This window comes from Pelecanus crispus, chromosome 8, assembly GCF_030463565.1.
Source record: "Pelecanus crispus isolate bPelCri1 chromosome 8, bPelCri1.pri, whole genome shotgun sequence".
Classification (NCBI taxonomy): Eukaryota; Metazoa; Chordata; class Aves; order Pelecaniformes; family Pelecanidae; genus Pelecanus; species Pelecanus crispus.
In genome coordinates, this window is record NC_134650.1 from 47,334,796 (window position 1) to 47,351,768 (window position 16,973).

The 16,973-nt window shown below is 52.8% G+C and overlaps 1 protein-coding gene across 2 annotated transcripts in view; it reads right to left on the reverse strand.

Annotated features, from left to right (window-relative positions):
* Nucleotides 1-632: 632 nt before the first annotated feature.
* ANKRD11 (ankyrin repeat domain containing 11) overlaps nt 633-16,973 on the reverse strand; it is a 136,007-nt gene continuing 119,666 nt past the window's right edge. For both annotated transcript variants that reach the window (XM_075714844.1, XM_075714845.1), the window contains exons 4-12: nt 15,998-16,168; nt 14,620-14,823; nt 13,028-13,170; nt 12,426-12,573; nt 4,847-11,580; nt 3,476-3,574; nt 3,198-3,341; nt 1,958-2,050; nt 633-1,052 (exon numbers count right to left, since the gene is read on the reverse strand). In XM_075714844.1, the coding sequence (XP_075570959.1) occupies nt 867-1,052; nt 1,958-2,050; nt 3,198-3,341; nt 3,476-3,574; nt 4,847-11,580; nt 12,426-12,573; nt 13,028-13,170; nt 14,620-14,823; nt 15,998-16,168 (7,922 nt within the window). In that variant the 3' untranslated portion in view covers nt 633-866. The remainder of the gene's footprint in view (nt 1,053-1,957; nt 2,051-3,197; nt 3,342-3,475; nt 3,575-4,846; nt 11,581-12,425; nt 12,574-13,027; nt 13,171-14,619; nt 14,824-15,997; nt 16,169-16,973) is intronic.

A 16,973-nucleotide genomic window follows, 5' to 3' on the forward strand; every position in this document is an offset into this window, starting at 1 on the left:
GAAACGAAATGCCCAAGGTTAAAGGAAAAAAATATATAAACCACATGGATTTTACTCCATTAAAAACACAGTTGGCAAAGTCCTTTCTCTGCGTCACCGTCTCCCCGCCCGCCGCTGGCCGTGCCGCCCCGGCGCACGGTGCGCAGGCGGCTCCTCTGCTCTTCCGAAACGGTGGCGAGCGGCTGCTGCGGGGCTCCGCGGGCGCACCCCGCCTCCGTCCACACCTTCAGAGCCGCGTCTGCCCAACTTGGACGCTGTCTTTTTGTTTCTAATTGGTTTTTGTTTGTGGTTTTTTTTTTCGTGTGTGTGTTTTTGTTGGGTTTTTTTTTTTTTTTTCAGACATACCAAGGATGGAACGAGAAACTCAAACACCCCCCCCTCCCCCCATGGTTTCCTACTGCAGCTTCTCCGAGAGGAGATCCGTGACCGGTGGAAAACAAGAGAGCTGGAAATCACGGTGTTCACAAGTACATGAATCACGTGGTTGCTGGCCCCGCTCAGCAGCTTCTGCAACACGCAAATGGTGTCCTTGGCCTCCTCCCTCCACGCCTCTGCCAGTCTCTTGGCCGGTGAGTGCTCGCTGCCCGCGCAGACCGGCTGCCTCCCTGCCGCAGCAGCCGGCTGGAAAGGAGATGCGCCCCGGCCCGCTGCCCGGCGGAGCTGCCGTCAGTCCGGAAGCGAGGGACGCGTTGTGAAGAAAGTGCAATTATTTTTCTTATTGTTTTGTTTTCTGCCGATAGCTGCTTCCTCCTCCTCTGACCAGGGATTCATCAGCAAGCGGTAAGGGTGAATGTGAGCTCGACCGCCCGACCTCGGAGGGCTCCCGTCCTTGCCAGTTTTCAGTGATGTCTCCTGGTTTTGAACTGTCATGCCGGCAAGAGCACAAAGTCATCGTTCACGTCGACCATTGGCACATAGAACGAGGGCACCTCGTTCACGCAGAGGGATTTGTGCCCCGCGGGGTCCAGCTCCTGCACCTTCAGCTGCCACTCCATCCTCTGCACCGCGTTCAAGGCGGCAGCTTCGTGTTGCTGTCGCATGAGCAGGCATGTCTGGATCAGGGGGGGAAAAAAAACCAACGAAGCGGAGGTGAGGGGTGAGCAGGAGAGGGCAGGAAAGGCTCCCGCCGCCCAGCCCACCCGGCGAAGGCTGCGGACATGCAGCGGGCAGAGCAGCGAACGGAGCGAGGGACGCCACGCGCATCCTCGCAGGAAGGAAACCTGGACTTGGGACGTCTGCTGAGCCCGATTCCAGCAGCAGGAGCAGGGGCAAGCCCGAAAGGGCCTTGCGGGGCGGCTTTTAAAGGCTCGTGAGCACTCCCAGTGCCGACCCCGCTGGCGACAGCCTCAGCAGACGGTCCCCATGGGCCCCAACAGCAGCCGTCGGCTGCCCGAGCGCAGGGCCCTGCTCCCTTCCTGGGAGCTGCCAGCTCCCTCCCTGTCACCAGCTGAAAGCACGATCGTCCCTGCTCCCTGCCGCGCCAGAGTTTGCCACCCCAAGCTCTGCGGAGCGCTCCGCAAATCACTGCACGGGCTCCTGCCACCTTGAAGCCTGCCATAGGTTTTGAGCTTGCTGCAGCATCTGTTGCTGGCAAAGAGCAGGCCCCGAGGGTTTAACTGACCGAGAAAGCTCCAGACCATATGGCACGAAGCAGAGTAACGGCCAGCCGGGCGGCCCTAAGCAGAACGTGGCTCCCTTCCCCCTTTTTGGAACGAGCGGAGGCAACTGTGCTCCCGTCGTCTCCGCGGAGGCTCCCACCCCTCAGCCGTGCCGTGCACAGAAGCCTCCCCCATCACATAACGCTGCCCAGATCACCTCCGGACACTCGCTCCCAGCAGATTTTTGGAAACCACAAAGGCAGCTTCCAGGCTACAGCAACAGCTGGGACCCCTCTCAGGAAAAGCCCTCCTGGAGGAGGCAGAGCGGCAGGACCTGCTGCTGCCCACGCGCCTCTCACCTTCATTCGATCGTACTTGTCATCCACGTCTTGCAACCAGGAAATGAACTGTCGTGCGTTGAAACGGTCTCTGACCGATTTGTTTTCGTCTCCCTAAGCAAAAGACAGCAAAAGGGAATTACATGGTAGATTGTGGGTTTGTTTTTTTTTTTTTAATTTGAGCTGGCACAGGTCTAACAGGCCGTACTCAAACCCCTCTTAGGGCACACACTCATCAGAAACAAGCAAGCTGCCTGCAGGGCGGGAGAGCAGAGCACGCTGCTCCCAGCTGCTCTTGCAGCCCTTTGCCAGGGGCTTCAGCCTCTGACAGAGACGCACGCACGCACGCATGCGTGCACGTGCTCCCCGTTTTTACTTGCTTTGCAGAGAATCTGTCTGTGCCAGCCCCTCACAGCACCCGCACCTCTCCGTCTCCTTCACTCATGCCCCAGATCGTAACGGCTTCGCTGTAGAAGCACACTCAGCTGGGAAATGCTGAGGGATCAATCAAGGCTCCTGGATCAATACGCCGGGTCACTAATAAATTCCAGGCTCCTGTCCCTGCGCAGGATCCCTCCCGCAACGCTGCAGCGTGCTTCCCCGAGCAGCCGGGCTGGCAGCAGCTGCGGGGCGCAGGCTGCAGAGGGTGCTGGTGGGATGGCTCAGGACCACCGGCAGCCACACGGCCGCCGGCTGCGGAAACCGGACACGATTCCCCCTTTCTCCAGCACAGAACGACGTGAAATTGAAAGAAATGACCGCTTTTTGTGGGCTGTGAGACAAAGTCTGGCTCTTTCAAAGTCACTGTTCAGGCACAAATCAATTTAACGGCTCCCTCCCCTTCCTTCAACAGGAAAAGATAACCCAGAGTGTAGTAAAATAAACCTTTCAAGTGTGCAGATGATCCTGATCAAGAAGAAAGGCAGAGGGTCCTGAGACTCACTGACAAATGCGAGTCATCTCTGCTCCTAGAGACACGATGCTCCCTGTATCCCCGTGTTCCCAGATGTATTTCCTTCCCTGGCACGCACGTGGGGTATATCCCAGAACATGCGACACCAAAACTGAGCCAGATCAGGCAACCCGGGCACGTGCCGGGGAGGGCTCCTGCAGGATGTCCTGCATGTGTGTGCCGCGGTGGGTGACAGAGCGTTAGTAACTCCTGCCCACATCCCTCCCTCCGTCCAGAAAAGCACCGTCTCCCTCGGGGTCTTGCACAGCACCTCTGAGACACTTCTTCACCACCAAGACAGGCACTGACCTGATTTTCTAGAGGCATGTTATAGACCTCGGAGTCCAGCAGCATGGTGCAGGCACTGAAGGGCACAGCCTGGTTGGCAATAGTCCTTGCTGCCCGACAATGAACTCTCAAAATCTCCTGCTCGCAGGAGACGATGAGCTTCTCCTGAGGAAAAGCAAACGAAGCAGTGAGCGCGGCAGCCTCAGTTTCCCCAGCAGAGGAAATTCGGGACCTCTTCCCCAGCAAAGGAAATTCGGGACCTCTTCCCCAGCAGGAGTTTCCCCGGAGTGCTCCCTTACCCGCTCTATGCTGTGCTGGAGCCGCAGCTTTCCCCGGACGGCTTCCTGCTGCTTGAAGAGCTCCTTGAGAGGCTCCGCGAGCGACGGCGGCGGGGCGATCTGCGGGCACACGACAGCGCGGGGTTAGAGCCGGCAACGCGGCTGGGCGCGCAGGCCGCCCGCTCCCCCTGCCACGCAGAGCCCTGCCTGCGGCGCGGCCACGTAGCCGAAATGCACCTCGGCCGAGGGCTCGGAGAGGGAGTCGGTGCCGCCCCGTGGAGCTCGACGGAGGAGTAAGCCTGCCTATTTCCTCAGCAGGCAGGCGGCAAAGGACAACGTCCCGCCAGCGCTCAGACCACAGCGAGGGGCGAGACAACAGCGCAAGAGGTGCCCAGTGCCGAGCGACGAGCTCAGCCTGCAGAACCAGAGCCTAAATCATCCCCACGCTGCAAGGGCAGTTTGTAAAGGGGCCCGAGCGCGTCTGACGAAGGGGACGATACCGCTGGAGAAGTACTGCTGTCTGTGCGCCGGGAAGGGTGCCTGTGTCCTGATCTGCCCTGCGCTTTCCTGGGGAGCAAGGCGCTCCCCAAGCACCGCCCAAGCTGCAGAACAGAGGAGCAGGCGGCTCTGGGTTACTCTAGGAAGGAAGAAGCAGATGGGAACGCAGGCTACAACCGCTGCGGCGCTGAGGCGGACAAAGCGCGTGTTAACTCATGCGAACAGCAACGCAGGCATGGGCTGCACTGCAACAGGAATACCCGCGGACTGGGGTATTTCACCCTGCCCGCAGCAGGGAACGAAGCCTGACGTGGCCGGTCATATCGACCCTCCTCATCCAGGCTGGATCCCGGATTTACTGCCCGCAGCATTAAGTTTATTGATGCGTTTGTATCAGCAAGTCCATTCATGCAGCACAGCAGCAAAATGCGGATCCCATTGCCAAGGAGCGAGTGCTCTCGGCAAGTCAAATATCAGAGCTTGGGAAAATGAAGGCAGGAGTTAAGAGCCATCTTTTTCCTACAGTCTTCTAGGTTCGCTATCCGATTACTACACTGCTTGTAAAACCAGGTTTGCCTTCCAGCCTCAAATCCAGTGGATTCTTACAAACTAGCTCTAAAGCCCGAACAAATCTCAGGTTCCTAAGCACAGCCCGAGGCGTTCTCTGCAAAAATACAGCCTCTCAGAGGATGCGTTTATCACGCAGCCATCCACTTACCGAGGCTTAGATTTGTCGTTACGAGCACGTCCTAAAAGTAGGCTAAAGCCACGGCCGGGGCACCATCGGCACTGCAAGGGTGTCCGTGGTGCGCAGGGGACAATCTGGCCGTGCTTGCAGCAGCAAGGGAGGGGACAGTCCCTGATGCTGTGGTTTAAAGAGAGAAGGTGACTCACCACGGGAATATGGAGCTTGCTTAGAGGCTTCCCATCCAACAGGTAGGAGCCCGTATAGGTGACATATTCAGCGTAGCACTGCGGAGCTTGGGGAGTAATATAGCAGAGGATTTTCCGCTTCTCTTCAATCTTTTTCCTGATCTGGAGGTACTCGAAGTAGGGGTTGGACCTGTCGCTGTGATAAGGTTCAATGTCATCCAGTTTTATAGCATCTACGATAGCTGCCAGTGTTTGCTGTATCATCTCCCTCGTCTGCTGGGTGGACGTGTTGATCTGCTGCTGCAGCTGCTGGTTGGAGCGCTGGAACCGGCGCTTGCGCGGGTGCTGAGCCTGGGAATCGTCCTCCTCCGTAATGCGGCCTTTGGCACGTGTGGCGGGCGCAGAAACGGGAGGAAATTCCTTCTCCGAAGAGGCGGCGTTCTGCTTGTTTTGGTTGGCGAGCATCTGAGCCCGGTTCCTGGTAATCCGCTGAGGAATCTCTTCTATTTTGGGCGGCTTGGGAGCTTCTGCTACTGGTTTTTGTACTGGTTCAACGATTTCTGCTTGAGCGTTGCCCGGAGGCGCATCTGCCTGGGAGGAAGGGGCTTGGCTCCCCCCGCGCGCCGCAGCACCCTCCTGTGAAACGCTGCCCTCGGCGGCGGCCACCGGTGGGGGACAGGCCTGGGAGCTGCTCTCTGCCACCCCACCAGAAGAAGACAGCTCTTCGTGCACGGCCTCCGCCTCTTTGCTCTCCGCCTGAGCAGACTCGGACGGGGTCTGCTGGAAAATCTGTGCTTCCGAGTCCTCCGCTCCTTTTTCCTCAGCTACGTTCAGCGCTTCCGAGGTGGCTTCTTGCGCGGCCGCTTCTGGTTTCTGCTCCTCTGCTTGTGGCTCCGTCTCCACGGGCAGGACAGCAGTCGCCTGGCCGGCTGGCGGCTCCTCCGGCTCACCGGATGCTAGCACGGACGCGCTCACTTTAATGATCCCAGCGCTTGCTTCTGAAGCTGCTGCTGGGCCTTCTTCTACCGCTTCTGCCTCCGTCATCTCTGTCTCTGCAACATCCTTAGGCTGGAGCGGCAGCTCTGGTAGCGAGAAGGGGCCAAGGTCCAAGTCATCTTCTGTGTTGGTGAAGGGATCAGGCCACGTTACTGCCTCCTCCGTATTTGCAGGCGCGGCGTTATTGTTTTCCAAATAGTTGTTTTCTGGCGCGCTAACAACTTCTGCCTGAGGTTCTGCTGGCATACAAGGGGGCTCTGGAGGTATCTCAGGTGCTTCTTCTGGAAGAGGCTTGCAGTTATTGAAGAAGGTGTCTAACCTAGTAGGGGACATGTATGGAGCTTGCTCTTCGGCATTCGCTATTTCTGCTGGAACTGCTTCCTCGGCATCCTCCTTGACTTCATCGAGCCCCGGTTCAGACACTGACAGAGGGTAAGATATGGGAGAAACAGGGTAGGAAGTATCCGTGGGAATGAAGGCTACCGGCGTAGGATGAATCGGCTCTAGGGAACAGAGCGGAGGTTTAGGGGACTCGGAAAACCTCTGGGGAGATTTCATCAGAAGCTCTGAGCCCATGGACCAGCTGACAGAGTGCTCTGGAGGGTTACCCATCAGGCTGGGAGGAATGGCGGTGTCAGGGTTTCTGGAAGGAGGGTTATCCCAGTCTATATTGTTTTGTTCTGGCATACCTGAACTAAAATGGTTCTCTTCTATTGGTGGTAAGTAGGTAGATTCTGGTGGCATGATGGAGGCAGTGGCTTGCTGCTCCTCCGTGGTATCCAAGGGCATGCCGAGGTCGGGGGGAAGAGCACTTTCTACCGAAGGAGCCAGCAATTCATCTCTGTGCGAAGGGGAGGATTTTGCTTGTAAACCAGAAAAGACACTTTCAGGCGATTGGGCGACGCCGCTGACAGCTCCTGGCGCACAGTGCAAAGCTTCCACTTTCGGTGATGAAACGCCGTAATCTGGTGAGTAATACCCAGGAGATAAACACTGGAACTTCTCAGCAGGAACAGAAGGAAGGGGAACTTTCTCCTCCATTAAATGCTGCACTGGAGAGTCATAGTTTGATGTCGCCGGGACGCTTTGCTGTCTGAAAAATTTATCTCCGACACTGAATTCTTCTTCAGGTGCCCTTCTGATATCAACCGAGATGGAACGATAAAGGTTTGTGGAGGGTATGGTACGAGTCGGGGTCTGACTTGGATTCTCGGGGAGCCCACTGGAAACATTCGTGTATCTGTCGAAGAAGGATGGAGAACAGGCGTTCATGGACATCGTGGATATGGGCAGCGAGTGCTGCGAGTCCGCGCATTCAAACATCAGGTCCGTGTAGTCTTCGTTGCTGCACGAGGGAGTCCTGGGCGTCTGCATCACCTCCTCGTAGCTCGGGCAGGAGACAACGGATGCTGGGGTCGGGACTCCCGTCGGCCGGTTCTGATCCGGCCTGGGAGATGCCGGGAGGATCTCCTTCAGCTGAGGACCCGTTATCCAGTCCTTAGAGTCTGTGCCAACAGCAGGCTGTGCCTTGTTTTCCGGTGACAGTATAGGAGTCAGCGGACCCAGTTCTTTAAGTTTCTTGTCCTTGAGCTGAGTATCCAGCGTTAACGGCTTCTTCGTCGCCAGATCCAGACTCCTCTTGCGCACCTCTTCCGAGCTCTTAAGCTTGTCCTTTAATTTGGGGTCTCCAGACCTGTGCCTCATCTTCTCCATTTGCTTCATTCTCTCTTTGTGCCTTTTGTGGCGCTCCTCGATTTCCAGGTCTTTCTGGCTTAGCATCCTCTCAAAGCTGGTCATCATCAAATCACCGTCTCCCAGAAGTTTCTCCCTTGGCCTGGTATCTTTCTTGCTGCTGTCTTTGGAAAGGGTTATTTTCTCATTCCCATTGCTTATTTTTATTGACTCTGATTTGTCTTTCTCTTGGTTCTCCTTGAGCTTCTCCTTCAGTTTGGTTTCGCTGAATTTGAGGTTGTCCTCCTTTGATTTCTCTTTAAAGGTGGTAACTTGAGGACTGTCCTTCTCTTTAAGTGTTGACTTTGGCTCGTCTTTGTGATGTTTAAAGAAACCATCTGCATGTTTGTCTCTATGCTTTTCCTTTTCCTCCTTCCATTTTTCCTTGTGTTTATCTCGCTTCTTTTTCTCTTTAACTGTGCTGATGGCGCTGGAACCGTAAGTCTTTTCTTTTTCCGCCTTCTTTGACAGCTCTCTTTCAGAATCATTTTTATCTTTCTTTTCAGAAAATAAGTAATCAATGCTTTTCTCTGGTTCCTCATCAGGCTCTGCCTTCATGTTGTAGGAAGTGCTAAAAGCCTCCCCATCCGCAGAGAAATCCTTTTCATAATGAGTGGAATCCTTTCTGCTGCTGGAGTCTTTGAACTCTTCCGTTTTTTCCTTTTTCTCTGTCTTCTCCTTCTTTGCTTTTTCTTTCTCGTGACTTTTCTTTGATGAAGATGAGGAATGCCTGTGTCTCTCCTTCTCCTTGAGTTTGTCCTGCAAGCAGGGTAAAGGGAGAGAGTCCTTAAACTTTTCTTCAGCGGCATCAGTAAGAGAGAGGTTAGAAGACTCAAAGAGGCTGGTCAGTCCTGGATCTTGTCCTCTATCTGTGAAGCTGTCAGAAGAGATCTCGCTGATTTTGTCATTGGAGTCATCTCTATAGTCGTTCAGAGCCTCCTCCTCCAACTTCTCCAGCAGGCTCTTCTCAGGCTCCCCTCCCTTCGAAGACTTTTTCTCTTTGGAATGCTCTTTATCCGGCTTCTCCTTATGCTTGCTTTTCACCTTGTCGTCATTGGCATGTTTCTTTTCAACCTTTTCTGGGAGCTTTTGCTTGTTTTTCTTCTCTTGAGTGGAATCTATGGACGTTCTGTCTTTCCTGTCCTTGTACTTCTCGTTAGAGTCTTTCTCTTTCTTCTCTTTGTGTTTTTCGAAGGAACTCTTCTCCTTCTTCTCTTTTCCCCCTTCCGATGTTCCTTTGTCCTTTTTCTTCTCCTTGGAGTCCTTGTCTTTCTGCTTCTCTCCCGAATGTTGCCGGTCGGAGGAGTACTTGCGGTGCTTGTCAGGGTACAGCTCCTTCTCAGCAGCCGTGCCGTCGTCCTTCTCCTGCAGACTGTCCAGCCGATGCATTTCGCTCCCAGCGGAGTCACCGACTTTGAACCCAGTCAAGCTGTAATTGTCCCTCTCATCTTCGCTTTCATCTGTGAAGATGTCTGCAATGCTGTACCAGCTTTTCTCCTTGCCTTTCTTCTCATCCTTTTTCTCGGAGAAGTCCTCTCGATCCGCGGAGAAGTTTTTCTCTTTCTTCTCTTTGACCTGGTCGAAAGAACTCTTCCTTTCTTTGTCTTTGCTGTGCAGGTCTTTGTATTTCTCTTTAGTTTCTTTTTTCTCTTTGAAGCTCTTGTCTAGTTCTTTGTCTTTCAGGATTTTCTCAGGAGCAGCTTTTTCATTTTTCTCCTTGTCACCTTCTTTGGATTTTTCCTTGTATTTTTCTGGCTTCACCTTTTCTTTTTTTTCTTTATCGGGAGCATCCTTCTTCTCCTTTTCCTTCCCAGAATGGTGCCTCTCCCAAGTCTCCAGAGTTTTACCACTGAATTCAGGGTCAGACTTATCCTTGAAGAACGTTTCGCAGCCGTATTCCTTAAAGTCATCTCGATAGGGCTCCTCCTGCTTTGTTTTGGTATCTTTTCGATCTTTAGAGCCATCAGAGGAATCTTTTCTGTCTTTGTTGGTTTCACCTGTATCTTTTTCTTTCCTCTCCTTGACACTCTCTGCAGAATCCTTCCTTTTCTTATCCTTTTCAGGCAAATAACTAGGAGTAATTTTGTGTCTGTCCGTTTGGTCCTTTTTCTTCTCGGAGCTTTTGTCCACGTAGTCCCTCTCTTTCTTCTTTAAGAAAGTGTCCTTTTCATTACGTTTCTCGTTGTATTCCTTCTTCTCTTTCGTTTTATTTTCCTTTTTCTTGTCTTTAATTTCCTCTTTCACGGGTTCTATGATTAGTTTTGCCACGGTATCATTTTTAATCTCCCTGAAATCTGTTACTGGAGAATCCCAGCTATCTTCACCTTTGAAATCGAAGGATGAATCAGAAGACAAGTCTGAAAACCACCTCTCCTGCTGATCATCCGAAAGGCTGAACTTCGTGTCCTCGCTTTCGGGAAATTGGTTTTTGTTATTAAACTCATCAAACCCAGACTCATCCCTGTAAAGTTTTTCTTTTTTGCATTTTTCTTTCTCCTCCTTGAAGGATTTGTCTTTCTCTAGTTTTGAAACCTTCTCCTCCTTCAGCTCATTTTTCTTTTCAGATTTTGACTGCTTGTCCTTTGACTTCTTCTTTCTCTCCTCCTTGTGTATTCTCGGCTTCTCCTCTTTGGGAGACTTCTCCTTTACAGGTTTCTCTTTTTCTGATTTACTTAATCCTTCTCTGAAGGATTTGCTTATGTCTTTACTACTGTCTTTGACTTTTCTTAATGATTTCTCCTCTTTCGAGGATTTTCCAGTCTCATCTTTAAACAACCATTCCTTCTCCTCCGCTTTACCTTTGGGGAGCTTTTCCTCCTTCTTACCGTGTTCTCGCTCATGCTTTAACACTTTCAATTTGTTTTCGACTGGATTTTCTGTCTCTACTATCAAGCCTTTCTCAGGCTTTTGTTTAGAGTCCTCAAACTCAAAAGAAAACGTTTTGATTATTTTAATGTCTTGGCTGATGGGACACTGCCCCTTCTCCTTGTTTTTATGTTTGTGTTTTGTTTTATGCTTTTTAACAACTTTCCCCTCCTTGTCCAGCTTTGGAATTGCTCCATCCACATTGCTATGGAATGAATTCTTTTTCTCAGAAACAGTGTTGTGTGGGGTGTTTTTCTTTTTGTGCTCTGGCTTCTTCCTGACTGGCTTTAGTGACTCTAAGCTCGAGTCCTCGGACGAGTAGTCTGACTCGCTCGTCAGTCTCGTCCTGGTGGAGTCCGATAAGGAACTGACATCTGACCAAGCTGGAGAAGATATGGTTTTCCAATTGTCCGTCCTCCAGTGCTTGGAGTGCTGTTCCGTGAGATTAGGATTATGTTTCTGGGATGCTAAACTCCCATGAGAAGAGGTCGATGAGGCAGACAGAGAGTTAAACAAGGAGGATTCCTTTAGCACTAGCCTGGAGTCCTTTACACAGCTAGAGCTCTGAAGAGAGTCTCTATCATCCTCCTCACTCTCCACGTTTTCACTCTCTGATTCAGAGGAACAAAATTTATCATTTTTTTTGCCAAACCGAACCTCTTTGCTTTTTGTCTCCTTCTTCCGCTTCTTTTTTACTTTGCTTTTCTCCTTGGGCGGCTTTGTGCTGGCGGGCTCCCGAATCTTGCTGCTGGGCAATATCGAGTGGGTCGAGAGTCGCAGCTTCTCCCCCGTCCCAACAGCAACGCTGGTCTCCTCCTCGTCCGAGCTGTCCGACAGAATGCGGTGGGCAGCTTTCTTTGGTGTAATTGTGTTATTTTTAGTATAAGTTTTCACTTCCATTTTGGGTATGGAAATGAAACTGTTTGCTTTAGTCTCTTTTCTGTAATCCTTTTTCAGCAAATGTTTGTCATCGACTGGCGGGACCCGGTCCTGCTCATCGTCCTCATCAAATTCATACTCATCCTTCACCGGGGTGATGGTTTTGGGGGGCTCCTGGGCCTTGGGCTTGTGCTTCAAACCCTTCTCAAACTCTGAGTCTGTGTTATTGCCGTCAACAGAGCTGGAGGGAGCGAAGGAAGGGGCATCCTCCTCTTCCGAGGTCTCTGCAGAGAGAGAACAACAACGCGTTAAGGGCTGCGAGGGGTTTCGGGGAGGGAACATCATCAGTCTGCTGCAGACGTGAACCCCTGCAAACGGCCCTGCTGCCCTTTTGCCTCACCCAGCCTTTGCTAAGTTTGCAGCTGAAAGCTCGAAACGTCAGGCTGGGAGATCTTTTAGAACGGGATAGCTATCCAGTCTCAAACCTGCATGGGGTGTTCCTCGAAACAACATCCAGGGTCTATCGAGAGAAGAACTTTTGAACAGGGTTATGACTGCGAACAGCATAGGTCAAGACTCCCCGTAAGACTAGAACTCCAATTAGCACTAATTAAAACCTGCAGCGCGTCCCACCTGGCACAGCCACAGTGGTGGCACTCGCGGGACAGGCTCTAGCAGGGCGCTCTGCTGAGGGACAGCCCAGGAGCACAACCTGAAACGTCAGCACTGGTACAGCCGAGCGCCGTGCCCCCCGGCCGGGCAGGGATGGGAATACACGACGTGCACGCAAACCTCCTCCTCTCTACGCACAAGCTGGAATATTACCCGCATTTCAAAGGCAAGACATCCATTTACCTGCAATTGTCTTCCAATCCTACATCTCGATTGCACCAGGCAAGTGATCTCAACGTAGGCTTCCAGGGCAAACAGCTAGAGCTCCCGGAGCTAAAGGCTGGTAGTTATGTTGTCTGAATTTGGGTTACAGCTACAGATGGACTCCTGACCGTGGCAGCAGCGTGCAGATATTCTGACAAGAGTCTAACTTCACTGTCCTCTTAACGTCTCTGTATTAACAGACAGCTGCAGGCCACAAACATCGCTCCCATGTTCACATTAAGGTCAATCTCACCTGTTGAGCTCTCTTCGCTAGAGGGGTACGTGGTCTTTCCCAGGAGCAGATTCACCATGGTGGGAGAATTAGCTACTTTTAAAGGCGTCTCGCCCTTCCTGTTGCTTTGATGAGGGTTCCCTCCATAATGTAGCAACAATTTCACCACCTGAAAACAGAAATTGAGACTTGAAGATGCTCATGATGTTTCGATTCCAGGCTTTTCGTACAACTTTCATATAGAACTAAAAGGAGGATGTCCTCAAGCAGTCTGTCCTCAGGACACGCCTTATGGTACTAACAGTCATCAATAAGAAAGGGAACAAAACCCAGCAACATGAACCAACTTGGGCGGGAAAGAAGGGAGAAGAACAAGACACAAAGCCATGTTTCTTCCCCTAATCCAGAAGAAGAAGAATGAACTATCCCTCTGCACAGGGGAACACCAAGTAAAACACTCAATGGCACTGGGGCGGGGAAATTCTTGCCCACTACACAGCTATCAGCAGCAAATGATAATAAAATAACCACAATCTCTGTATTTGCACAGTTGGCTGCTTGAAGCACAAGGCAAAAACAAAAAGTCATTAAAAACACAGCTATGAAATCCAGCACAAACCTACCTTGAAGTGCCCGTTATTCGCTGCATCGTGCAGCGGGGTGTCATCGTCCAACCCCTTTGTGTTGACTTCGGCACCCGCAGCAAGTAGCTGCTTTGCGACATCGTAGTAACCCCGGTTGCACGCCTCGTGCAATGCTGTCCAGCCTGCAAGCAAAGGGACACTCAGAACATGGACACAACCGTCACGGAGAGAGTTAGACACAGTGAAAAGTAGCCTCCATCCACAGACGCTGCAGATGCCGGCGTGTCAAGGGGTCTGTGGCTCTGATGGCCAAGGTGGTCTCGTTTGCCCAGCTCCCCATGGCACAGCAGGAAGAAACCTGCAGTTCTGCCTTGCTGCTCCAACCAGGTGGCCGTTGAACGAATCCCTCTTTTCCCTCCGGACACGCAATGCTACAGACAGATCATCTGCCAGATCAGACACAGCCCCGGGAAATGGAAAAGCAAAGTTTTTTGTAGGAAATTAAAGAGAATTGCTGATGCCCTGTGGAAGGCAGGTCTCAAATCCTTTCCCCTTCCAACTCCTCTGTAAGGGAAACACTGCTGCCCAGATTAGGGCTGAGCTCTGAACTGCAGACATCGCTCTGAAACATCCCCCACACAGACCTCACAAATATTTTCTGTGCGCTCTCCAAAGCAAGCAGCCATGCCGCTGCAAAACAGGCCCCCGGCTCGGGGAGAAACCAAACAGCAGGTCTCCACAGTAACAGTGGCTCTAGTTCTCAAACAAACCTCCGACGAACACAGAATGAAATATTTTATCATGTTCAAACAGACTATTTTTAAGCAGAAACTGTTTTGAAGTTTCCCAGCAAATGTATGTGGCTCCTTCGCTGTTTTGCTGATAGCGTCGTGGGAGCTCATTCTGTTACCTTCACTTGGGAGCACTAAAAAGGGGCACCTGTGACCAGAATTAATCACAACTGATAGCTCAGTCTAGCACTGATATTAATCATACAGGCGGAGGAACATGCCTATCTATTTATAGCCCCAAAATCGTGCAAAGAGAACAGCGAAGAGCAAAGTCAAGCTCTCGGATGTGCTGAAGAAAGGCTGCCTCGTGCTAATGTAGCCCCATCGTTGGTACCGGTGTGCACGAACAGCACCGCTCATCTCCTCACGGCCGCCTTCTCGCCGCAGCACTCGCGGCCGCTCCCATCCCAGGCTCGGCTGCAGCCGCAGCCCCACACCCAGGCGCCTTTCCCCATTCCCACCACTGGAAGCAGGGGCTTCACAGCACTGCTGAGGAGGAGGAGGAGGAGGAAGAGGTGGTACTACACACAGGCAATGAGCTGAGGCTCAGGACGGTCACCGTCTCCTCTAATTCGGGTGCCCGGCTGGCGCAGCTGGGAGCCCGACCTCACCCTGAAGGGTTTGCACCGCTCCCCGTCAGCGGCACCCCCACGTTCGGCGCTTAAAAACCAACCCCAGGAAGCTGTAGGCATCAGCCATTCAACTCTGGAGCGATGAGTTTACAAACCCACTCTTTTCAGTACTTTTGTGCACATCGTTTCTTATATTTTAAGTTAAAAAAAAAAGGAAAAAGGTACGGATCGTGGGCTGCCCCACCAGTCCTGCCAGCGGGCTGCTTACCTGCAAAGTCTTTCACATTGACATCTGCACCCTCGATAATGAGCTCCTTGATGCGCCGGGCATCTCCTCGGATGGCAGCTCGATGCAGCCGAGTCTCTCCTCGCTCGTTTCTCTTATTTACTTTATCTTTGGTTTTGGAGGCAGAGTTAGGAGTTCCCTTCTGACAAACTGTAGACTGAGAGGGATGCTTTGGTGTTGTGTCAACTGCACGGAGGAGAGAAACAGTCAAGAACCGCAATTCAAAGGAAGCCATAAACCCTTAGAGGGAGCTCTCGCAACGCTTTTCATCTCGCCTCTCCCCAAAACGCTCACCACGAGGCACCGAGAGGCAACCGAACCTCTGAAGTGGATGTGGAGAGGAAAGCCTGTGCGCTTACAATGCAGATGCTAACTGCAGGCTGCCAAAGCCCACTGGAGAGTCCTTGCGAAGGCTGTAGGCAATACCATGATTTAGGAGCGGACAACACAGCAGTTTTACCCTAAAACCTCATCTCCTAAGGGAAGTGGCCTTTTACCAAGTACGAGTGAGGTCTGACAGCCTTGGGAGGGGACTGAACGTTTCCTGGGAGAACGTCTGAACGCTCTGAAGACTACACAGCTTTTTTGCCTCCCCCCACCCAAGTAACAGCAACATAAGCAACTAGATTGGTGTTAAGAACAACAAAATACTAAAGCTAAAAGCTTCCAACGTTTGTGTGCAGGATGTAGATGTGCGCATACAGATAGCACAGTGCCTCGAAAAACCCCGGGGGGTCATGTATGCAACAGATAAAAATTACTAAAAAACAAAATCCCTGGTAAACACATTCCAGCTGCTCCGCATCTCAAGTTACAGTTGCAGTGGTCACACGTCTCATCCCTCTCCACAAGAAGAAACATTAAAAAACCCACAGAGGATGATATTTTAACTTTATTCACAACGCTCCTTCACCGAGTTAGCCTGAGATGCCGGTGGAAAAGGCGAAGCCCTGACGTGGAGGAGGCTCCTGCGGAACCGAAGCTCTAGTTAAGGAGCCAGGGCAGGCTCGGTGGTGGCCTGGATTTGGCCCGTGGGACCGCTGCTACTGCATTATACTGGAAGAAGGAAGGGCAGCCGCAGCCACGTGCCAACCGCGGCAGCAGCCTGTGCCGGGAGTCCCCTGCAGAGCCCCGCGGGAGCGGGCGTCCTGCTGCCCCGCTCCAGCATCCCAACCTACGGCGCTGAGAGCGGGGAGACCCCGTGGAGCAGCATCCCGGCCCCCCCGCCCCACGCCGGGGCTGGCAGCTCATCTCTGCTGCTGGCGAGGAGCTACCTGAACCGCCCGGTGAGCCCGGCGCCGGGCACCGAGAAGCCCGGGTATTCGCGAGCCTCTGAGCAAAACCACCCTCTGGATCTCACCTGGGCTGTTTGCAGACTCTTCCGCTGTCATCTGCATAAGGAGAGCGACTTGCTGGCGCTCGGAGAGCGGGTAGCCTGCCCGGATCCCCGAAAGGCCCATTCCGAAGAGCAAGCCAGGCTTTCTGGTGGCGGGCTCCTTTTTAATCCTCTTCCGCTCTGGACCCTGCTTTTCTGCGGTGGAAGGAGACACAGAAACACAAGCCGTGAACGTCGCTGTAACTGAAAACCACGTTCGCTTCTGAGCAAAGCGCTAACAGCTCTCCGTTTCCGTATCTCACAAACTGAAAAGCCTACGGTGAAGGATGCGTCCCTGCGGTGGGAGCACCGGTCCGTGGGGCAGCCGCCCAGGCTTACGCCGCTGCGGTTGCAGCCGGGACACGCACCGCTCCTGCTGCCCACTGGCTCCTCTGACAGCCTCTCCCGGCACAGGCTTCTACCAGTTGTCCCCCCACCGTCAAAGAGCAGCACGAGAGGGAGGGAGCGGGTCCTTCGTGGGGCCGCTGCCAGTACTGTACCTTCCATCTTGCTTCTAGGGGCCTCCCTTTCATGCCATGGTGCTTCGAGGGGCGTACGCAGCCTTACACCACCACAGCATGGATTGAACTGGAGGCATCTAAAAGCATCAACAAAGAGCGCTAACAAGATACAGGCTGACAGCTCGGAAATGTTGCCATCTCACCCCCTCACCGTCGTCAAACCAAGGACTCTGCAGCCAAACGGGTGGGCTGTCCCAGGAGCGCCGGGCTGGCCCTCTGCTTCCAGCCTAGCGCAGAGCACCCACCTGCAGTCAGGCCGACGACTGCTCAGCCGCATCTACTCCCACATCCCGCTAAAAAAATCCCAAACAAACAGGAGGGGAGGAAGAAACCCCTGTGCCTGGCTTGTCATCCCCCAAATCCCAGCCTGACACTCGGTCTCCTAAATCATCCAGCTACAAAGGCAGCTCCTGCCGAGGGACTGCGCGCAACCGCCTCTC